The sequence below is a fragment of the Musa acuminata genome, chromosome BXJ2-4 (genome assembly GCF_036884655.1).
Source record: "Musa acuminata AAA Group cultivar baxijiao chromosome BXJ2-4, Cavendish_Baxijiao_AAA, whole genome shotgun sequence".
Lineage (NCBI taxonomy): Eukaryota > Viridiplantae > Streptophyta > Magnoliopsida > Zingiberales > Musaceae > Musa > Musa acuminata.
The window spans coordinates 7,657,430-7,681,989 of record NC_088341.1 but is presented as its reverse complement, the minus strand read 5'-3'; the positions used below and the strand labels follow the sequence as shown (position 1 = coordinate 7,681,989).

General features: G+C 43.2%; 3 protein-coding genes across 4 annotated transcripts; 2 read left to right on the top strand and 1 right to left on the bottom strand.

Moving 5' to 3' along the window:
* Positions 1–235: 235 nt before the first annotated feature.
* Positions 236–3,244, top strand: LOC135609804 (trifunctional UDP-glucose 4,6-dehydratase/UDP-4-keto-6-deoxy-D-glucose 3,5-epimerase/UDP-4-keto-L-rhamnose-reductase RHM3-like). Of its 2 annotated transcripts, none has more exons than XM_065103471.1 (3): positions 236–378; positions 799–2,378; positions 2,468–3,244. In XM_065103471.1, the coding sequence occupies exons 2-3, from the start codon at positions 813–815 to the stop codon at positions 2,918–2,920; spliced, it is 2,019 nt and encodes a 672-aa protein (XP_064959543.1). In that variant the 5' UTR covers positions 236–378; positions 799–812; the 3' UTR covers positions 2,921–3,244. The 2 variants fall into 2 exon arrangements, with proteins under 2 accessions (XP_064959543.1, XP_064959544.1); XM_065103472.1 differs by lacking the exon at positions 236–378 and adding an exon at positions 431–588.
* A 672-nt stretch (positions 3,245–3,916) lies between these two features.
* On the bottom strand, positions 3,917–10,157 carry LOC103981106 (ER lumen protein-retaining receptor A). Its single transcript, XM_009397705.3, has 6 exons — positions 9,900–10,157; positions 9,546–9,811; positions 6,421–6,536; positions 4,577–4,650; positions 4,444–4,507; positions 3,917–4,350 (listed from the first exon to the last, which is right to left on the bottom strand). The coding sequence occupies exons 1-6, from the start codon at positions 9,988–9,990 to the stop codon at positions 4,314–4,316; spliced, it is 648 nt and encodes a 215-aa protein (XP_009395980.1). The 5' UTR covers positions 9,991–10,157; the 3' UTR covers positions 3,917–4,313.
* Positions 10,158–13,982: 3,825 nt separating this feature from the next.
* LOC135611400 (uncharacterized) lies at positions 13,983–16,143 on the top strand. Its single transcript, XM_065107147.1, has 3 exons — positions 13,983–14,202; positions 14,804–15,690; positions 15,736–16,143. The coding sequence occupies exons 1-3, from the start codon at positions 13,983–13,985 to the stop codon at positions 16,141–16,143; spliced, it is 1,515 nt and encodes a 504-aa protein (XP_064963219.1).
* The last annotated feature ends 8,417 nt before the right edge of the window (positions 16,144–24,560 follow it).

The following is a 24,560-nucleotide window of genomic DNA, read 5'->3' as shown; positions in this document are numbered from 1 at the left end:
TTTTATTTGGGTGAAGGATAGTTATATATGAGTGGTTAAATGTGCCTGTGGAACATGGAAAGCGGGCCGCGGCCCAACAAGAGAGCCGTAGACTCCGTGGACCATGCGGTCAACGTCACGCGTGTCTCGCACGAAATCGCTGGATTCTCCCGTCCCTCCGTCACCTCCTCCAATCTCTCCGTTACTTCTTAACCCCTCATTAATTAGTCTCCCTTCCCCTTTTTAACGATGAAAATAATCTTTCTTTATCTTAATTAGAACTCACTCTTTCCTCTCTTTCTCTCTCTCTCTCTCTCTCCCTCCTCTCTCTCTCTCTCAGCTTCATATTCTTGTCCGTGCAAGGAAGCTTCCAATTCTCCGCTCTGTTCTTCTGCAAAGGTGCGTTTTTTCCCCCTTCTTCTGGATAAGGCTTTGTTTTCTGCTCAGATCTCGGTTTGGTTTCGTGGGTTTCGTGAAGAACGAGGAATCCGGATCGGATTCGGTTATAGTGCTTTTTGTTTGATGAATTGCCTGATCGATCAATGACATGCACTTTCCCGATGGTTTCCTTCGTGTTCCGTCGAGCTGTAGCTTAAAAATCTCGTCTCGGTTAGTTTCGTTGGAGATCTATTGAGTGCCTTTCGTTCTTTGTTGTTGGCGGTGTCTTGTTCTTCGCAATCTTGAAGAGGAGCGATTGAACTGAAACGCCGAATTGGATAAAAATGACTGCTTTTGTGATCTCACTGTACGTGTAATCTTTCTCTTCTGTGAGATCTTGGATCTGACTTGTATCTGCAAAATGCGATCTTCTTTGAGCAGAGTTTGTTGTGTGGATGGCGACATACGAGCCCAAGAACATCCTCATTACCGGGGCGGCAGGTTTCATCGCCTCCCATGTCGCGAACCGCCTCGTCCGGAACTACCCCAAGTACAAGATCGTGGTCCTCGACAAGCTTGACTACTGCTCCAACCTGAAGAACCTCAACCCCTCGCGTTCCTGCCCCAACTTCAGGTTCGTGAAGGGCGACATCGGCAGCGCCGACCTCGTCAACTACCTCCTGATCACCGAGTCCATCGACACCATCATGCATTTCGCCGCCCAGACCCATGTCGACAACTCTTTCGGCAACTCCTTCGAGTTCACCACGAACAACATCTATGGCACTCACGTCCTCCTCGAGGCCTGCAAGGTCACTGGTCAAGTCAGAAGGTTCATCCATGTTAGCACCGATGAGGTCTACGGGGAGACCGATGAGGATGCCGTGGTGGGCAACCATGAGGCGTCTCAGCTGCTGCCGACCAACCCGTACTCTGCAACCAAAGCTGGGGCTGAGATGCTTGTTATGGCCTATGGAAGGTCATATGGCTTGCCTGTGATTACAACCCGTGGAAACAACGTGTATGGCCCCAACCAGTTCCCGGAAAAGCTGATTCCAAAGTTTATCCTTTTGGCTATGAGAGGGCAGCCTCTGCCGATTCATGGTGATGGCTCTAATGTTCGAAGCTATCTGTACTGCGAGGATGTTGCAGAGGCTTACGAGGTTGTCCTTCACAAAGGAGAAGTTGGGCATGTTTATAACATTGGGACAAAGAAAGAAAGGAGGGTGATTGATGTGGCAGTGGATATCTGTAAGCTTTTCTCATTAGATACGGACACCGTCATCAAGTTTGTGGAGAACAGGCCCTTCAATGACCAGAGGTACTTCTTGGATGATCAGAAGCTTAAGAACCTTGGATGGTCAGAGAAGACCATATGGGAGGAGGGACTGAAGAAGACGATGGAATGGTACATGAACAACCCCGACTGGTGGGGGGATGTTTCAGGTGCGCTGTTACCTCATCCACGGATGTTGATGATGCCCGGTATCGAAAGGCATATCGATGGATCTGAAGAAACCAAGGACATGGTTTATCAGGAAATGAGCACTAGTAATCAGAACGGGATGGTGGTTCCTTCAATAAGGACCTCCCTGAAGAAACCACATTTGAAGTTCTTGATATATGGTAGAACTGGATGGATTGGGGGCCTTCTCGGCAAGTTATGCGAGAAGCAGGATATACCGTATGAGTATGGAAGAGGGCGTTTGGAAGAACGTTCCCAACTCATACGGGATATTCAGAATGTGAAGCCATCTCATGTTTTTAATGCCGCTGGTGTCACCGGTAGGCCTAATGTTGACTGGTGTGAATCTCACAAGCAGGAGACGATTCGCACAAATGTCGTGGGAACTTTGACTCTTGCAGATGTTTGTAGGGAGAACGGCCTGTTGCTGATGAATTATGCTACTGGTTGTATTTTTGAGTATGATGCTCGACACCCTGAAGGATCAGGCATCGGATACAAGGAGGAAGACAAACCAAACTTTACCGGTTCCTTCTATTCGAAGACTAAAGCAATGGTGACTTCTGGCTTGCTAAATTTTGCTTAGACCATATCTTCTGTTGTGTAAAATCTAATGAATGAGTTTTTCTTTGGTCCATAATGCAGGTTGAAGAGCTGCTCAAAGAATTTGACAATGTCTGCACTCTTAGAGTTAGAATGCCAATATCTTCTGATCTGAGCAATCCTCGCAACTTCATCACAAAAATCAGTCGCTACAACAAAGTCGTGAACATACCAAATAGCATGACAGTTTTAGATGAACTTCTGCCCATATCAATTGAGATGGCAAAAAGAAGCTGCAGGGGCATATGGAACTTCACCAATCCTGGCGTGGTGAGCCACAACGAGATCCTAGAGATGTACAAGAGCTACATTGACCCCAGCTTTAAATGGACTAACTTTACATTGGAGGAACAGGCCAAAGTCATAGTTGCACCTCGAAGCAACAATGAGATGGATGCTTCAAAGTTGAAGAGAGAGTTTCCAGAGTTGCTCTCGATAAAAGATTCTATCATCAAGTATGTCTTTGAGCCAAACAAAAAGGTCCTTTCTAACTGAGAAGCTTATCGGTGATCGCATTCGGTCTAGACTTCTGTATTAAAGCAGTAGAGCCCCAAATTTTCCACTTAATTACTGATGTTGGCCAGTATTATGGCAGCAAGACTATCATCAGATCTGCTAGGTGGTGGCGTCTAGAAGACTCTTTTTCTACAAGGGAGGAAACTGCTTGTTTCAATTTGATTAGGTAGTTTCTTTTGCTTTTCTTGTTTAGGGTCTTTACAAGAGACCAACATTATTTGTCTTCTCAAATTGGTTTCTTGTCCAATTTTGTGTGGCATGTACTCATTAACATTCTATCAATGCGATCCATTTATTGTTTTACACTCTATATTCTATTGGTCGTGTATTGTTTTGTTATCCGGTAATGCCACGGAAATCATGATTAATGTTTATGCAGTGTGTGGTCCGCTTGACTGTGCACAAATTCATTATGAAACTAAGTCAGTTTACGGTCATTTGCCAAGTAGTGATAGAGCAAAAGGGGAGAATAACTGCGAAGCGGAGGGCTCAAAGATGATTGTTCTAGAATTAGAGACAGATGAAGAAGGTGGTTCCTGTTATTATCTTTGAAGGGAAGGCCGCAGTATTTCTTGAAGAGGACGGTTTATACAGTATTTATACAGACTTGTTTAAACAAAGAGAAATATATGAGAATGCATGAGAAGGATCGAGTTCAGCTGCTCTCGGAGGACGGTTGCAATGGTTGTTAATGTGCTTTTCGTTGCTTCTTTTAAGGACAAGTTTAGAAGACGCTTCTTGTCAGCCAATTTGAACAAGAAATGAGCAGAGTGCAAGACTAGAAATAAACGTAGCAATATTGCCACTTTGATTTAGTCCATAAGACTTGAATGGCTCGGTGAAACATTCAGATCTTGGCGACCAGCATGCCTGTGCATCGGAGTCGAATAATTTATTCTCTGATCAGTGAGTGAATATACTCACTGTATGGATTTTCCGGGACACATTCAGAAACCACGGGGACGATAACGAAAATATACTCACTGTATGGATTTTCCTCGGTGTCATTAGAAGGAACTATAAATGTTCAGGAAATGTCAATTTGTTATCAGATGCTGTGATAACACTCGTGATTACACCCCATGTTCTCAACATAAATGTGATTGAATGAGGCACAGAGATTGCTCAAGTTTCCAGTCACAATGTGATATGTTAGATTTTGGAATGACATGCTGCAAACAACAAACGAACGAACAATGTGACAACCCAGACTCCTGAAATCTCTAACACCATCAGCATAGAGTATGGTAATGGATCATGGCCCAAAATTTGTTGCCATCTGATGACAACAGATATTCCAGCTCAAAGTACCTACTAGTCCTCCCATCTCAGATATTTACCGTCTTGCAGCCGCTTGGCTTTCACATTTAATTCAAGCCGGGAGTTGAAGCTTTGCATTGTTTTTCCAGCTGCAAATCCAACACCATCAAAATAAGTAACTGTTTGCATCAATTTTGTGGTGTATATGGTACTTAGTTATTGGCATTCAGTTGGCTTCCTACCTGATGAAGTAGTAGTAAAAGAAATCAGCATAAAGGGCTGTTTGAACAACACCGGCGATCCAGGCTGCAAGAAAGAATGGTTTAGAGAAAATGAAAATTCTGCTTATGCAGAGGATATACAAAACTATCTTACATATCCATGCGCTGTAATGGTCTTCTGTGACAAAGCGATAAATCCAGTTGAGAATGTAAAATGCACGATAAGCCCTGAGGAACAAGAACATTACTTCATTCTAAATCTTGTCAGGAATACCAAATAGGTTGAACTAGGGCATAGCAAACAATGGAGGATAGATACAGATAAAAATTGCTAACATGATGTGTTGAAGTTGCTTATTTTCCAGTGGTACACGAAGACAGAAAAACATATCTTCAAGATTGCCAAGGCCTGGAATTAACTTCATGCAAATTGGTTATTAAGATGGTCCAACAAAATCAATGGCCAGAAGGCCCTAGAGGATCATGTATTAGAAAAAATACATAAATTATATTGAGAAATTGAGTTTGTATACAAAATAACCACAACTAACCAGCATTGACCCAAATATTTTGCATACATATAATCCTTCTCTGCCAGTTTCCGAAGGTCACTTGAAGAAAAGAGATTAAATCATGTATGGGTTGGAATTACTTGAGAACACACGTCAAAAATGACACTAAGGCTAATGTATGGAGTCCATGCCCTAGAATGTCTTATTAACGCTAAAAAATAGAGAAGAAATGAATTAGCAGAATACAAGTTACAGCCATCAAGATGGTTCATTAAAAATAACAAGAACTCCTGATCAAGTAAATTCAAATCGTACAATGGAGACATTTTGATGATGTGAGCTATAATATGTGCCACTTCTCTGTAGACTGCAGTTGTTGCCATTATCTTAATAAGATGCGTTTGACATAATCGGTACCTAAGGTCATAAAAGGAAGCTTAAGAATAGATGCCTAAGTTGCTTAGCAATAAAAGGTATCCGCATCAATTCGGACACCGAAAATGAATTACCTCATAGAAGGCACACTTTACGCGGGTACCTGACAGTCAAACAAGTATTTGTCTCACTAACTTGGTTGATCCCCGATCAAATCTTATAACTAACAATCCAAGACCAGGTGTGCATGCAGAGAGTACTTTCCGTGAAAAATCATTAGTAAACAGATCAATATTATAATATGTCTATACCTTCATATGTACCTCAATAGAAGTAAGCTGTAATTATATAATTCAACTTCTTATAATGTAATTTTTTGGAGACACTTGACTAGCGGAAGATAAGGAATAAAAGATTGAGAATCATTTTGCAAAAAATTTGGAAGAAGGGAACATTAACAATGAGATTAATACGGGGCAGACACACACAGACATGCATATGTTATATGACTTAGGTCCCACATTGTTGACGTTTGGATCAGTGTAAATAATTTAGAAGCACAATCAGACATTTGCACTTCACAGTCAATAGTAAATTTCTTGAATTTATAAAAGACAAAGTGCAAAAGCATCTGCCACATATGCACACACCTAACAAGTTGTACATGATATCAATCATAGGTAAGTTCTTCACAAACTACTGAACAAAGAAGAACAAAGTCAAGATTTCAAAGTCATCCAAGTCTAGAACTTATTTCAAGCATATCACAAAATGATAAAATAAATTAGGCCATAAAAATGTAGACCTAAAGAATGTTAAAAATGAATATCATTCCGGCCGCTTCTGACTGATGCTTTCTTTGATCACCAAAAGCTAAAGACTCGGATCTAATATGAATTTTCAAAACAAAAGAATGCACTAAAACTCTCCACAAATCTCAGAGGAAGCACTTCATACACCAAAAAGTCAATAGAAACTTATGCATATTCTCTTGTTCATGAGAGTTCAAAGCTGTCAAGTTATACATAACCTATTTTCTGCTATGAAGAAAGACGGAAAAGACAAGAACTTATTCAAGCATAAATCAAGGTAAGCATATTAGCTCTAATACCCAAGGAAGAGGACATATTGGCTGGTCAGGTTGTCCACATTTCTGCTTCTCTGAAGCAAAATCAATTGAGGAAGAATTGCAACTGCTTCTAAAAATATCGAAAATGCCCATAATACCTGCAAATGGACCACCGATGATGTAAGTTAAAGAAAAATATGTCCAACTAAGAAACATAGCACAAAGTTAATTTAAAACAGAAACTGTTTGGATTATAAGTAATGAAAAGGAGAACATTTTCCCTTTTCCAATTTCTGTGCGTGAAGTGTAAGAACAAAAATTTGGATCCTTTTCAAATGGTTGGATAAAATTTGAAAGCTGTGAAAGAGTAAGTGGTAAGTTGGTCTTTTAATTCCTATACAGCTGTTTTGGACCATCAAGAATCCTAACTCCTGAACATACTCACTGTCCTAGGAGAGAAGGCAGCTAGAATACGTGGAGAAGTGGTCATCAATGTTGACTATTCTTCAAGGGACTGGGGCAAGCTAGCACAAGTCAACTATTGGCAGGTCACAGGATTATAAAAATTAGACTATTGGTTGCATGAATTGCATCATAATACAATTTAGGTTTGAAATTGAGAACGCTTCAAGCCTCTAAATTCCCTCTTATTGAGATTTTTTTCTATTTTTCTACCTAGTTTCTAATCTTCCCAGCCTTTTCCTTCTCTTCCACCATTCCATGTGCTTCTACAACAACTTGACTAGTGTTTCCAGTCATAATCAACCCAACAACCACAACTGAATATCAAGATAGATCTATCATCATAGTTAGCTTTTGTAACAATGAGGCCACCAATAATAGTAAGTTCTATAATGAGAATTCAGTATAATCTATCAATTCATTAATGAGAGGTCAGTATAGTATATCAATTCCTTTCTTCTTATTATAAGCGCAAACTGCAAATTGTATGGGCTAAAACTGCAATTGTTTAAATATTAGTTAAGATCAATAAAACTGACCACCAAGATTCAAATTGAGATTTTATGATTATGGCAATTGATTGTCCATCATGATTCAACAATATTTCACCTTATATGTAAATTATCCAAAGATGATGAACTGGTAGATAAAATGAGGTACAAGGAACCTAGATGTCCTGGATGGAATTATCCAAATGGGTTACAGTATTAAAGACCTAGCTCATTACATTAATAAGCAAGTATGCCCATATAGAAGATGTCGGCTAACCTAGTTGGTGAAGACTTTGACAGTTTAATGCAAGGTCTTGGGTTCAAATCCCACTTTTGCCATTTACCCTTTGCTAAAAAAAGTATGCCCGTATATTATTCTCTACAAAACCAGCATCATATCAAATGCAGAATTTCAAATACACCAATGTGACTTATTTTCACACTTACCGTCACCTCATATAAGCAAATCTCATTTAGTACATAATTAAGCATAACACAAACTAACCTGATACTCAAAATGTATGGCTTGATAAGCATGAATTACATGCTTGAGTTCCTCAAGTTCAGAAAAAAAATTTGCACAAAATGAAATAGAACTAAAATATGATCCAAATTTTCTAATTTCATTTTTAGGGATGCTTTAAACATTTTTCAGTGGATTCATTTCTGGCAAATCCTTTATATGTATCAGGCCCCAGAAAGATTTCTTTTTTGCATATTATGACTAAATAGTTGACAAAATTGTAGCTTCCAGCCTCTCACTGTGATGCTATATGTGAGAATATGTTACCATATGAAAAAATGGGTTCTATATCTACCCCTCTGACACCTGTTTTTCCCAAAAAAACCCATTAAAGGATACCTGAATCCAATAAGTAAGGTAGACCTCAATACATATCTATCCTGATGTCATTACTACCTATATAAGGAAAGTCATTTGGTAGGGGACCTGAACCCATATCCTACTATATATATATAGTTATCTGGATCCAATTTGGATGCACCTCCCTTTGCGTATCCATCACAAAATCAATTAAAAGTTACTTGAACCTGGTTTAAGGAGGGTGGGCAGATCCAGATGCTCAAAAACAACCAGATCCATGCACTACCATATCCCATAAACTACAGCACAATGCAAGAGTAATTTGTGTCATCGAAATTTGACAATGAAGTAGAGAAGGCAAGATAGAGAATGCAATGTCTGTTGCAGATGAAACTGTTGAGTCCATCTGCAACTCTGAGGTCATATAATTACCATATCCAAGAATACCATTTCAAGATTTCCATTATAAAGATTGTGGACCAAACATTATTATCTTTTGGTCATGACTGCTGTGTCATGATTCTGTTATAAAAGAACATTCAAGTGAACACATTGGAGAATAGTCATGGTTCTAAAGTAGAAAATATGAGAAAAAAAACACTCTAAAAGTAATATATAAATTAGAAGTATAAAAACATGAAAGCTTTGAGCATTTTCTTTCCCTAAAAACATTGTAATTAATTCGGATAAAACAGCCAATGAGAATAATAAACGAGCTTTAAATGTGTTAAACATAGCAAGAAAATGAATGAAATGCCAAGACCAAAGGAACTGAATAACAGGAGATGAATCAGCAACTTTAAAATTCACCATCAGATCATGATCAATAACTTATCCTATCATTTAGTAGAGATTTGATGTACTCTCGCTGATGTTTCTTGTCTATATCTTAAGTGCAGATTACTGACCTGCGAGTAGAGCATCCAAATATGTGCATAATTGAAAATATTGCTCTTGTGCCGGAGCGGAATGTCTAAAGCTTAACATGCAACTAAGTTGACTTATCATTCCTTTGCTGGAATAAAAATTGCATTTCCAAATACTCAAAAGGCCCTTTTAAAATAACAAAATCATAATATTCCCCACTTGGTAGGCATCCACGAATTTCCACAATCAAACAGGTTCAGCAGTTTACACAGAACATTAGTGGATATTGTTGACACTCATATTGTATTGCATCAAGATACAGCTACAGAAAACTAAACGGGAAAAGTATGTTGACAAGTAACAATAAAGAAATTGGCATTCGCAAACTGTCAAAGGCAGTTCCAATTATTCCTATTTAATTAATATAAAAATGCGACGATTTCAGAAAAAGATGTAGCCATTCGACCGAATGGAAACAATAGTATGAGGCGAGTTAAATCGAATTAATGATCGCCTAACAATACCTCGCGGATCGTAAACTTGTCATGGAAAAAGAGCGCGAGAAGAAGGCTTCCACCGATGAGGGTATAATGCCGAAACGTATCCTGATCCTTATCGTACGTCCGCCGCACCAAGGGGTGAGACCTCATGTACCAAACAATGGCGAGAGAGCTGGCGATGAACACGATCTTCATCAAGGTGTTGTACACTGAGACGACGTAGATGAAGAGATCTAGGTAGCGGGTCAGGAACACCAGGGCGTACAGCTCCTGCGTCTTGAGCGAGATCCCTGGCACCACGAAACGCCCAGAAATTGAGATTCCACAAGGGACCGGCGGTGATTCGGGGGAGGGGCGGGGTTCCGGGGAGGGGAGAACCTGAGCAAGATTTGGTGGCGTAGATCTTCAGGAGGAGGACGAGGACGCTGACGAGGTGCGACATGTCGCCAGCTAATCGGAAGGCGTTCATGGCGGCGGCGGCGGAGGAGGAGTCGGGAACGGGTACTGTGGAATTGCTCTCTGCGGTCGATCGTTAGGGTTTGGGGAATCCGGAGAAGAAACGTTCGGCCCCTTTCTCTTGGGGTAAAGCGCATCACGAACGTTTCGCGTAGAAGAGTGACGGGGCAGGAAGGATGACGTGGTAGAGTGGTGGCGAATGTTCTGGAAGAAATAAGAAATTTTCTACGCATATCAAATAGAGACGATAATATTATATTTAAAATTTATTTTTTCCCAAAAATTAAATTCGAAAAAATTATTTTTTATTGAATATAAGTTTTTATATAATTAAAAATAATTTTAACACAAAGCTTCCTTTGGTGTGCATTTAAATTATAAACGAGCAGTCTTATTGTGACGCTAAAGTTATCCTCAAAGTTCAAAAAAAAATTAATTCTAGTTCATAAACCCTTTAATGCTTAGTCAATCCCAAAACAAAAAAAAATCTTAAAAAATAATTATTGATTTTAATTATTATGACCTGATAAATTTTAATGATTATACGATATGGATAAAATATTTTTTTAATGTATTATATCAGATCGATATCTACCCGGCTCAATTATGAACTGAGGCCATCCTTTGTGATATTAGCATGTGTCAAAACAGGATTAGGTAAAATATTTCTTGTATCTTCCAAAGGAATTATATTATATGGTTTGGAAATTCATTGGGTAGACCCACTAAAAGGATCATGACATGTTTCTTACGTGGGAGTTGATGAGGGTAATAATTGCGACAAGACTCGCGTGACATCACCTGTCGCAGATGATGCCTCACGCCTCTATTGACCCGATGAGACACCCGATCAAAGCAAACTGGAACGCCTACCAATGCACAATAATACCCTGCTTAGGCTCGATCCCTCACGCCATGTCATCGGCAACGTCAGACGCTACCAGAAGTACGATCCTGCTCCCTGCGGGCAGGCACATCATGCAACGGTAATTCTTAATATAAAAACCCTCATGCTCTGAATGAGCAGAGGAGGAGGAGAGCTAAAGAAACCCCCTTTGACCATCCACAAACTTGATCGTCGGAGGGCTCGGGCCGAGCTCCTCGACCCGACCTTTGTGTAGGTACGACCCACTAAACACCCAGGTAAGGAGTCCCTTCCCGGAGGAAACAACGACCACGTCCCGATCGGACCAACGCAATCGGCCACCTCAGTAGTCTCGAGAAACGTCTCAGGGAGATCCCCCATCATCCAGACCCGAACCAAGCCGCGTCGGGCCCGAGGCCACGGCTTAAAGTTGTTTACACTAACATTTTTTGCGCTAGAATGAGGGTCGAATGTCGAGGGATCATCGGATCGGCTCAGACGAACCCGCAGCTGGGGGCTCACACCCGATCGGAGCTCCGGGGGAACACCCCCCGCGGGGAGAACCTCGTGACGAGCACCCCGCCACGACCTCAGAGCGCTATTGGCGAATATTCAACGATCCGGGCCTGTCGCCGCCCGACGGCGCCCCCGCCGACCCATCGCTCGTGTCATCTGAGGCCTTCCATGACCTCACCCATTAAGTCCGAACTCTGACCGGTATGGTGCAATCCATTATTCCCCTTGTTTCTCGTCCACTGCGCTCCCCGGTTGTCCAACCACTGCGGCAACAAGAGCCACCCATTCAGGCTCCCACATCGCCTCGGGAGCTCCCCGCTTCGCCTCAGGTCCCGTCACCCCCACCCGGGGGTCGGGTGACGGCCAACCCAAGAGGCCACCCGGAACCCGAGGCATTATCTTCGGATTCTATGGATTCCCTGCGAGCCCAGTTACGCTTCGTCAATCAGCGACTCAACGATGTGTACAAGGAGGTCCGCAGGTCAAGGGGAGAGTTTGGGGAGGACACACACTAGGGATCCTCGTTTACGCCTGAGATACAGGACCATACAATCCCCCAGAACTTCCGACTCCCCTCCCTGGATGCTTACAACGGTTCCACTAACCCAGCGGACCATGTAGCCACTTTTCATGCCCAGATGGCGTTATACGGGACCTTTGACGCTCTGATGTGCAGAGCGTTTCCCACCACTCTGAGAGGCTCGACTTGCGCGTGGTACAGCGGCTTGAAAATCGGAGCGATTGCTTCCTTCGACCAACTCGTCAAGGACTTCGAGCTCCACTTCGTGGCCTATGCACGACTGAAGCCTTCCGTGGCGCTTCTCCTCGGACTCAACCAGAGGGAGGACGAGCCCCTCTCCCATTTTGTAAATCGTTTTGCAGCGCAGATCCGGGGACTGCCGGACGCTCACCCTTCTCTATTGATGCAGGCGTTTATGATAGGCTTGCGTCCTTCCAGGTTCTTATGGTCCCTCATGGAGCGACCCCCCACCATGGTGCCCGAGATGCTCCAACGCGCGAACCAGTTCGTCGCGGCCGAGACCTGGATGGCCGGGAAGCGGGAAGAGCACAAGAGGGGAAGGCCGGAGCCGACTCGGGGACAACAGCCTCCCATGCTAAGGCGCAGGCTAGACCGACCTGACCCTCCCGCGCTAAGGTCTCCCGTACCCTCATTGGGTGCGTCTCGAACGGAGATATTTCTCTAAATAAGGGAAAAATGGCTGCTCAAGGCCCCCGTCCCGATGAAGAGCCCGCGGGAATTAGCTGACCTGTCCAAGTATTGTCGCTTCCATCGGCAAAGCGGACACGATACTGAAGAATGCCGTGAGCTGAAGCGGCAGATTGAGGAGCTCGTCCGCAGAGGACACCTCAGTCGGTACGTCCAACAGAGTAGGGAATCATCACCCCATACGGAGGGTCCCGTTGAGTGCCACATCGATGTCATCATGGGCGGCCCAACGTCCGGTGGGATCAGCATGTCCGGAAGGAAGGCATATGCTCGCTCAGCTAGGGACGACGCTCCCCGACGCGGCCCCGACCCTCAGGTTGCGTTCCCCCCCGAGGGCGCTGAGCGACCGGAGCACGATGACGCGCTCGTGATAATGACTCGAATCGCCAACGCCCAGGTGAGGAGAATCATGATCGACATGGGAAGCTCGGCTGACGTGCTATATCTTGATGCTTTCCAGAAACTGGGGCTAGCCAAAGAGGCCTTGGAACCTATCTGCTTGGCGCTCACTGGGTTCACTGGCGACTCGATCTCACCGTTGGGAACCATCACTTTGCCCCTAACTCTAGGAGCATCGCCCAGAACAAAGACGGTGATGTTCACCTTCCTAGTAGTGGATCTCCCTACAGCATACAATGCCATCCTCGGTCACCCCACCCTCAACAAAATCAGGGTCGTAGTCTCCACCTACCACCAGACGGTGAAGTTCCCAACCCACGCGGGAACTGGGGAGGTTTGGGGGAGCCCTCAGGAGTCCAGACAGTGCTACCTGACGGTAGTTTCACTACGCAAAAGGGCGAAGACCGACCGACCCCTGGAGGATCCAAGGGAAAAGAAGCAGCCGAACCCGCATCCTGAGCCGACGGCCCCCACCTGTGATATGCCGTTGATGAAGGATCACCCGGACCGGACGATCAAGGTCGGGTCGGAACTACCCGAGCAGGAGCGGGAACAGCTCGTCGGCTTCCTACAAGAGAACGCCGACGTCTTCGCTTGGTCGCCATCTGATATGACGGGTGTTGATCCAAAGATCGCCCAACATCACCTCAACATATCACCCGATGCTCGGCCGGTGAAGCAGAAACCACAACGCCAGGCCCCAGACAGACAACAGGCCGTCCACGAAGAGGTGGAGCGACTCTTGGCAGTTGGCTTCATAGAGGAAGTCAAGTACCCACGATAGCTGTCTAATGTAGTTCTGGTGAAGAAACATAATGGGAGCTGGAGGATGTGTGTTGACTACACCAGTCTCAATCGTGCATGCCCAAAGGATTGCTATTCACTCCCGAGGATCGACCAGCTGGTCGACGCAACTGTCGGGCATGCCCGCCTTTCGTTCATGGATGCCTTCTCCAGCTATAACCAGATCCGAATGGCGCCCTAGGACCAGGAACACATGGCTTTCCTCACTGATCTAGGAGTATATTTCTACAAAGTAATGTCGTTCGGGTTAAAGAACGCGGGCGCAACCTATCAGAGAGCTGTAAACAAGATGTTTGCCCAACAGATAGGGTGGAACGTCGAGGTCTACGTTGATGACATGATCGTGAAAAGCCATGCGGCGGCAGACCACCTGACCGACTTGACCGAAACATTTGTCACACTACGAAGTTATGGTCTGCGACTCAACCCGGCGAAGTGTGTTTTCGGTGTCAACTCGGGAAAGTTCCTCGGGTTTATCGTACACGAAAGAGGAATCGACGTCAATCCAGAAAAGGTCTAAGCGATTATCGATATGCAAGCCCCTCGGACAATCAAGGACCTAGAGCGACTGAACGGAAGGCTTGCTGCCTTGTCTCGGTTTCTATCCCGATCGGGCGATCGCTGCCTCCCCTTCTTCCGGGCGCTAAAGAATCCGAAGGACTTCCAATGGACGGCGCAGTGTGAGGAAGCTTTCGGACAAGTCAAACAACACTTGGCCAACCTCCCCCGCCTTGCCTCAGTCTCTTTGGGGGAAAAACTCAGCTTCTACTTGGCTGCCTCCCGGCACGCGGTCAGCACCGTCCTGATCAAAGAAAACCTCCGGTGAACAATTACCAGTCTACTACATCAGCCATGTCCTGAATGGGCCCGAGGAGCGATATCCACCAATTGAGAAGCTTGCTTTGGCGCTCGTACTTGCGGCCCAGAAACTGCGTCCCTACTTCCAAGCCCACCCGGTCGAGGTAATCACCTACCAACCACTCAGATAGGTTTTATCTAAATTCGACGTTGCAGGTCGGCTCCTCAAGTGGTCGGTAGAGCTTAGAGAGTTCGACATACATTACGCACTAAGGACGGCCATCAAAGCACAGTCGGTGGCCGACTTCATCTCGGAACTCGTCCAGACTGAAGACCAGGTTCCCGGCCAACCCGGGGAAGCGTGGATCCTGCATGTGGATGGCTCGTCCACCTCGAGTGGGGCCGGCGCGGGACTAGTGCTCTCGGCCCCCGACGGGCGTTCGTTCGAGCGCTCCCTCCGCTTCGGGTTCCATGCAACCAATAACGAAGCCGAATACGAGGCACTCCTAATAGGGCTCAGACTGTCCCGTGAGATGCAGGTGGATGCCATCCACGTCCTCACCAACTCGCAGTTGTTAGCTGAGCAACTCAGCGGCGGATACGCGGCCAGGGAACCAACCATGGCAAAGTACCTAGCGGAGGTAAAAAGCCTAGCCTTCAATTTCTCTCACTTTACGGTATCCAGGGTGCCAAGGTGTCAGAACGAGCGAGCCGACGAGCTGGCTAGGTTAGCCTCAAAGTCGGAATCCAGAGCCCACCCCGAGATCGAAAGGCTCCCCTCTCGCGCCATCTCGGTCTCGGCTGTGTCTACAGCCGATGCTCGTACCACATGGGTGCAGGAGATGCTGCGCTTCAAACGCGACGAGATCCTTTCCGCCGACGAGGCTTCGGCTCGACGCATCCGCCGAACGCAGGCATGGCACTCCGAGGTGAACGAACGACTCTACAAGCGGTCCTTCTCGCACCCACTACTCCGGTGCCTTGGACCTGAAGAGGCTCAGATGGTCCTGGCCGAGGTTCATGAAGGGATTTGCGGAGAGCATATCGTTGGCCGGACCTTAGCCTACAAAATCCTCCGCCAAGGGTACTATTGGCCCACCATGGTCCGAGACGTAAAATCTTACGTACAGAGGTGCGGCCCGTGCTAGAGGCACCCGCAGACGCCCCGGCAACCTGCAGTCCCGCTCGCCCCCATTCACTACGCATGGCCATTCGCGCAATGGGGACTGGACCTCCTCGGCCCTTTCCATCCGGCCTCGGGGCAACGAAAATATATTGTCGTGGGAGTAGACTACTTCACCAGATGGCTCGAGGCCAAGCCGCTAGCAACGATCGCAGAACGACAAGTGGAGAAGTTTGTCTGGAGAAACATCGTGACTCAGTTCGGCTTGCCCAGAACCATCGTCACGGACAATGAATCCAAGTTCGCCAGCACAAGGTTTCGAGAGTTCTGCGTGAACTATGTGATTCAGCTGAGATTCAGTCCGGTGGCCCACCCCCAGACGAACGGGTTGGCCGAGGTGACCAACCGATCTATTTTGGACGGACTCAGGTAGAGAGTGACTGCGGCCCGATCGACTTGGGTGGAAGAGCTCCCCAGTATCCTATGGTCCCTGCGGACCACCCCAAAAACCGTAACTGGAGAATCCCCTACAGCCTCTTATATGGGACCGAGGTCGTCCTGCCCCCCAAAGTGGTTTTCCCTACCCCTCGGACGGAGAAATACGACGAAGAGACATCAACCCAAGGACTACGAGCCGGCCTCGACCTGATCGAAGAGCGACGCGCTGACGCGCACATGAAAGACATCTCTTATAAGAGGGCTGTCGCGAGAATCTATAACCGTAAGGTAAACCCTCGACCGATTAAATTGGGCGACCTGGTCCTACGCGGGACCGAAGTCAGTGACCCGACCCGAATGCACGGCAAATTTGCCTCTAACTGGGAAGGACCTTATCGGGTTATTGACGTCATCCGGCTCGACACGTATCGGCTTGCAACCATGGAAGGTCACCCTTTGCCAAGGATGTGGAACGTGCAAAATCTTAAGAAGTTTTTTGTATAGTCAAACGCGAAGTAAAAGTCTGAACAAAACTTTCTATTTAAATTGAAGTCAGGTTATAAGACCAGACCTACACTGGACCGACCAAAACTTTCTATTACAAGTATCTACCCTAGCCATCGGAGCCCCCAACGCTATCGTCGAATGGGACCTCGTCCGGCATGTCTATGTCTCGGTCCTCGGGGAGTGAGGCGAAGGGATTCTCTTCGACCTCCAGTCCGGGGTGGCGCGTCCTGAATCGGCCCAGGGCAATCCGGTACCTGTATTCGTAGGTTACCTGCCCCGATCGGACCAGCCTGAGCTGGAAGCCCGAGGACTATTTGTAGTCCTCGATTAGCTTCTTGTCCTTCTCTGGCCGCAGATCTCGTTCGACGGCCAAGGCCTCAGAAGCCGCCTTCGCCTCGGCTAGGGCCCCCTCCAGTTTCTTTGTAAGGGTGACCGCCTCGTTCCGGGCTAGACGTGCCTCGGTCCGAGTCACCCTTAGGACCCCCTGGAGCCCTTCGTGTTGCTCTTCGGCCACCTTCGCCTCAGACTCGAGGCGTAGGACCTCCGCCTCTAGCGCCGAGATACGTTGATCAGCCGTCGTCGCCTCAGACTTAAGGCGCGTCACCTCCGCTTCTAGCTCCGAGGAGCGCTGCTTAGCCGCTGCGATCGCTTACGGAGCCGCTCCAGCGCGGACCTCCTTGATCTCCCTGCGCAGCTCAGCATTGCGATCGCACAGAATGCCGAGGGCCCGACCTGCATCACGCACGCAGTCTGCCAATGCCATAGTATAATGTTGGCCCTGCAAAAAAAAAAAAAATGTCAGGACAAATTCCGCCCGGGTATAAGTGGGGGTCCGAGGGTGAGACACTTACCCACAGCAACGACTTGTCAGATTTACCAAGCAGTACATCCGAGGGCATGGTGTATAGCTCCTGAGCCATGTCGGGGTGAAGCCCGCCTCGGACAAACACGGCCGCAGCCTCCCCGTCAGCCCATACCCGGGTCCCGCGGGTCAGTCCCGCCCACCGGGCCTCCAACGGATCGGAGGGTCGGCCCTCTGAAAGATCGCCCATCACACGAGCCTGGTAAGGCTCGTTCTGCACCCCCACTGGGAGGCGACACAAATCGCGGATGGAAGGCTCTCGGGGCGCCTTCCTTGCCCCCGCGTTACTTGGCCCGGCCTCCCCCCGACCAAGGCCCCGTCGCCGGTCGCGTGTGCCCGGTTCAAAAACGACCTCCCTTGGCCGAGTTGCCGATGGATTTGGTTTCTTCGAGATGACGGTCTTGGCCTTTTTCCGAGGACGGCCAACTTCAAGCTCCAACGGCACCTCTTTTGTATCGATACCCGGGTCGGCCTGATGACGCAGCAACGGGGTCGACGAAGAGCACCCCCCGCACACAGCAATGAGGTTCACTATCTCTGCATGTAGACGTCGACATCGGTTAGAATGTCGAGAACAGAAAACCCTACCACTATCCGCTAAAGGCATACCTCGAGGCATCGGGCTCAGACCTGCCTCGACCAGCCATTCCTCGGTCATCTTCCGGATGACTCGGGAGGCCGGAAGAATCTCCTTAAGTCTTTGAAGGGCCTTGCGCTCCTCGTCGTTTAGGGTCGGGGCGGTATTGTCGATCGCACGCGTCGCCCACCGGAGCCCGAAGCTCCAGCCCTCCGGATGGCATACGTAGAAGAAACGCTCCTTCCACCCTTTGTTGCTAGAAGGAGCCTCGCTAACCTGGAAGCCTGGTTGGGCGGATAGATAGTAACCCTCCGACCCCTTTGATAGACGGAAGCAGAAAAGGAAAAGGGACCGGCTCGGGGTGACATTGGTGTAATGATATTCCCCTAAGAATGCCACCAGGTAGCGCTAGGAGTTCGGCACCATCTGAGAGGGAGAAATGCGCCACCACAAGACACAAGAACTTATGACTGGGTGAAGAGGGAGACGCAACCCAGCCTCAAAGGCATCTAAGGTTAGGGCAAAACCCCTTGGGATAGGGTCGTACGCTCATTGCCCCGGCTAAGGGGCAATGAGCGAAAATTCCTCCGGGATACCATAGCGACCCCGGAGGTAGCCGAGCGACGACTCGCTCATGGTGGAGTCGAGATCATGCGGCCACATTAATGACTCGAGGGCTCGAGCAGCCTTCTCGTCGGACGATGAGTGGGGGCTCGCCAGCAACGTCTTCTCTCCAACATTACTAGAGGTGGAAGACGAATGCAAAGAAGGAGGAGAAGCCATCCTTATATTCCATTTTTGTGTGTGAACTATAAGAAATAAATATTATATTACTTTTTTGTGTGTGAAAGCAAATGTAAAATAAATTAAAAATAAAAATTAAATTATTACTTACCTTTCGGGGAGATCTCATCTTCTCTTATATAAAGGGACTATTCATCCCTCATTCTCTACTAGGCCTAACAATAGAAGGATTGAGGAGATAACTTTCTAGGGAGATGATATCAAGGAAGGGATAATCAAAAAGAGGTAGGATCCTTTCTTTTTAATTAGTTTTGATTTGTGTTTTGAAATCTTGACATTGAGATTGTTACAATTTTATAATGAATAATGATGTTTTAATTTCGAAATTTCATGATTTTTGAATAATAATAATTGATTTGTGATGTTAGACTGATTATTTGATTTGTATTGATCTTTTAAGCTTAAGTGGATTTTAATATTGATTTAATTATTAAAATTCTTATTTAGTATAATAGTTCTAATTTATTTAATTAGTTATATCTATATTTCAAGAATTATGTGTGAATTTATGTAATGTAATTAGTTTTAAATTTTAGATCATAAATTTAAAGATTTAATTAATGTATTTGAATAATTCTTTAATAATTTTAAATATTAAAATCTAATTTGATGAGAGGAGTCTAATTGGGGTTTGACTTGAGTCAAGTGGATCGATCAGATCGAATCGACTCAGACCATGTGATTATGTACAACCTAGCTTATGTGACTAAGTACAACCTAGCCCATGTGGTCAAGCATGACCCAACCCATGTGGCTAGGTATGATCTAATCCATATGGCCATGTATGACCCAGCCCATGCGGTAAGGTACGACCCAACCATGTGGTTAGACATGGACCAGCTCATGTGGCTAGATACAATCCAGTCTATGTGGCCATGTATAACCCAACTCATATGGTAAGGTACGACTCAACCATGTGGCTAAGCATGGGCCAGCTTATGTGGCTAGGTACAACTCAGTCTAGGTGGTTAGATACGACCCCAACTCATGTGTCTATGATAAATTCGTGAGCCAAGCATGGCTTAGTTCAATGGTAAGGCCCAGCCCAACTTATAAGTGAGGCTTAGTCTAGTCCATGAAGTTAAGCATGCCCAGCGACGCGATTGATATTAGACATATCATCGCTCCTTTTATATAGCCCGTCGTACCTCAACTCAACCTAGTATTTGGAACAGGTATATGCAATGTATATGACCCTCTCAAGACTCATCAGGGTTGGTTCGGTTTGGGTTGGTACTATACGACATAGTCCAATCTCCTTCTTTATTGGTTTGAGCTCATTAATTAACGAAATCAAACATGTTTGATCAGTTAAAGCTGATTTAGGGTGATTCCAAACTAACTTGATTGGTTCAAACCTATTTGACCTAATCGAGATCAATCAAATCTAAATTAGATCGGTTTAGGGTGATTCCAGACTGGTTCCATAAGGATTTAGTATTGATTCCGTTAGATCATAATCGAATTGAATTTGGTTTAAGTCAATTGAGCTATTCCAATTAGGGTTTTGATTGAGGACTATTGAGATATTGATATTTAATGCTTTTATGATATGATGAATTTAAAAGTTTTATCTGAAAATGTCATTTGAAAATGATTATTGGTTTTCTATGTTTATGATATTGATATGATAAGTATCATGTAGTAGATGTGACTAGACTAGCAGTTCACATTGGGAGTGCAACCTGTGAAAGGAGCTATGGGCCCATCATAGTGCGGAGCCACCAATGAACATAGTCTAGTAGATTTATATCAAGTATAGTCTCTCATAATATTGATTTCTTGATGTATGCATGAGTGATTGAATGAGTGTAAATGAATGATCATGGATGTTTATGTATCCCTGCCGAGGGCAGGTATGGCGATTCCCTTCGGGGATTAGCGGGCCATCAGACGTGATGGTTAGACGGTTCCTCCATCCGCTGTTGGGAGGAACGTGTCCCCACTTGGGCGGGTGAGGGATACCACTCCATCCAGTGTTGGGAGTGCGATATGGATTATCTTCATCCGCTGTTGGAAGGAATCCATCCCGTGGAATATGCCTCTCCATCCGCTGTTGGGAGAGCGCACCATTGGGTGATGTACGCCTTTGTTATTATGTATGTGTTGTTTGTGGCTGATGCATGATTTTGTTTATTATGCAAGAAATTATCATTATTTTTCTGATGCATAAGTTTTATGATGAATAGATATATTTTCATATTGAATTATTGATATTTGTTTATATTTCATGAATATTGAAGATTATTTTTATGACTTTTCTGAGGTTCCTACCAGCATGTGTGGTTACTGATGTGTTTTTATTTTATATTTATTTTCAGAGTAATCGACTATTGTGTAATAGATCTGAAGCTTGGGTGGAAGAGACTTGTGACCCTGTGAAGAAGATGTCATTTTTCTAGCTAATAGAATATCTACTACTGTAAAGACAATAATTTGAATTCAAAGACGAATGAAAAGAAAAGGAGGGAGTTTATTATGTAAATTATGGATAATAAATTACTGATTTATTATTCTTTTTATAAATTCGGGATGTGACAAATTTAATGGTATCAGAGCAATAATTTTGAGGACCTGTTGGAATATGGGATCCTAGGACTAGAATATTAGATGACCCAATTAGTGTTTGAGATTTAGATTTTGAAAATTAGATTAAATACAACATATATTTAAGATATTATGACCATTTTTAGTGAAATATATTTTTTTTATAAAAATAGTTGATTAAAGATGTTACTTGAATTTCGTTAAATAACTTGAAATAGGATTATAGAAGTCAAAATTTTAATTTTTCTCTAAATTAAAATAAGTGTCATATTAGTTTATCTTATAAACTCTCATAAGATTTTATATTTTGAATGTGATTTTTCCATGATCCTCTTATCCCTTTTTGAAAAGTAGATTAGGGATGTTAATTTAATTATAGAATATTTTATTTTTGAGATATATATGACTTAGTTATTCATTAAGATTATAGTAAGTTTCAGTTATTCTCTTAATTTAAAAGTTTTGATAATTTTAAGTGTAAAAATTTTATAGAAACTTTATAAATATAAATATAAAATATTTACCTTTATAAATTTTGTTACCATATATTATTCTTAAAATTGAGATTAAATTTGACATGTAGGATGGTTTGTAGAAGTTATTGTTGGCACTAATAAAATATATGACTTTAAAGTTAGAATATATTTGATTGTGCATTGATATTTAAACTTAATTGTATGAGTAATTAATTTAAATATAGTTTGATTTAATATAAAATTATCAGATATTATTTGTTTAATGAAGTGATGAGTCTAATGAGAATTAGATATAATGCTATTTCTTTGACACATATAAAATGTAAATCATTCGAAATTATAAAAGAATATATGTTGAATAGTTGGATAAACTTTCATCATTTCAATTGCTTTTGTTGAGTTGTACCTCAACTTATATCTTATGTCAACAATTAATTAATTTTTAAAACTTAAAAATTTTATTGATTTATTAGATATAGAATTTGATATATTTGGGTAATCTAAAACCAAATTTATTCAATAAGTTTCATTAATCTGTCATATATTTTATGTTAAAAATATATATATTTTTGACTAAAAAGTTTTCGAGTGGTACATTTAATTAAAATATTTTTCAAGCTAATTTAGTTTTATCCAACTTAGTATTTCAAAAGTTAACTATATTGATTAATGTTATTTTTAATCAAATTTGGGGGCCAAATTTCTATTAAGTGGGGGAGAAATGTAATTATAGATATTTTTTTTCCTTAACATAAATTAATTACTATAAATGATATATTACTTTATTATTAACTTCTATATTTGTGTATTATAGTTAAGGAAATAGTTTACATTCCATTTTTGTGTGTGAACTATAAGAAATAAATATTATATTACTTTTTTATGTGTGAAAGCAAATGTAAAATAAATTAAAAATAAAAATTAAATTATTACTTACCTTTCAGGGAGATCTCATCTTCTCCTATATAAAGGGACTGTTCATCCCTCATTCTCTACTAGGCCTAACAATAGAAGGATTGAGGAGATAACTTTCTAAGGAGATGATATCAAGGAAGGGATAATCGAAAAGAGGTAGGATCCTTTCTTTTTAATTAGTTTTGATTTGTGTTTTGAAATCTTGACATTGAGATTGTTACAATTTTATAATGAATAATGATGTTTTAATTTCAAAATTTTATGATTTTTAAATAATAATAATTGATTTGTGATGTTAGATTGATTATTTGATTTGTATTGATCTTTTAAGCTTAAGTGGATTTTAATATTGATTTAATTATTAAAATTCTTATTTAGTATAATAGTTATAATTTATTTAATTAGTTATATCTATATTTCAAGAATTATGTGTGAATTTCTGTAATGTAATTAGTTTTAAATTTTAGATCATAAATTTAAAGATTAATTAATGTATTTGAATAATTCTTTAATAATTTTAAATATTAAAATCTAATTTGATGAGAGGAGTCTAATTGGGGTCTGACTTGAGTCAAGTTGATCGATCAGATCGAATCGACTCAGACCATGTGATCATGTACAACCTAGCTTATGTGACTAAGTATAACCTAGCCCATGTGGTCAAGCATGACCCAACCCATGTGGCTAGGTACGATCTAATATATATGGTCATGTATAACCCAGCCCATGCGGTAAGGTACGACCCAACTATGTGGTTAGGCATGGACCAGCTCATGTGGCTAGATACAATCCAGTCTATGTGGCCATGTATAACCCAACTCATATGGTAAGGTACGACTCAACCATGTGGCTAAGCATGGGCCAGCTTATGTGGCTAGGTACAACTCAGTCTAGGTGGTTAGATACGACCCCAACTCATGTGTCTATGATCAATTCGTGAGCCAAGCATGGCTTAGTTCAATGGTAAGGCCCAGCCCAACTTATAAGTGAGGCTTAACCTAGTCCATTAAGTTAAGACTGCCCAGCGATGCGATTGATATTAGACATATCATCTCTCCTTTTATATAGCCCGTCGTACCTCAACTCAACCTAGTATTTGGAACAGGTATATGCAATGTATATGACCCGCCCAAGACTCAGGTGGTTTGGTTCGGTTTGTGTTAATACTATACGACATAGTCCAATCTCTTTCTCTATTGGTTTGAGCTCATTAATTAACGAAATCAAACAGGTTTGATCAGTTAAAGCTGATTTAGGGTGATTCCAAACTAACTTGATTGGTTCAAACCTATTTGACCTAATTGAGATCAATCAAATCTAAATTAGACCGGTTTAGGGTGATTCCAGACTGGTTCCATAAGGATTTGGTATTGATTCCGTTAGATCATAATCGAATTGAGTTTGGTTTAAGTCAATTGAGCTATTCTAATTAGGGTTTTGATTGATGACTTTTGAGATATTGATATTTAATACTTTTATGATACGATGAATTTAAAGGTTTTATCTGAAAATATCATTTGAAAATGATTATTGTTTTCTATGTTTATGATATTGATATGATAAGTATCTTGTAGTAGATGTGACTAGATTAGTAGTAGATGTGACTAGATTAGTAGTTCACATTCGAAGTGCAAAACTGCCAAAGTAGAAAATACAAATTGGTATTAGCTGGTATTCGTAGTTCTACAGTACAAAACTGCCACTCTTTGTATTCTTCTTTGCGA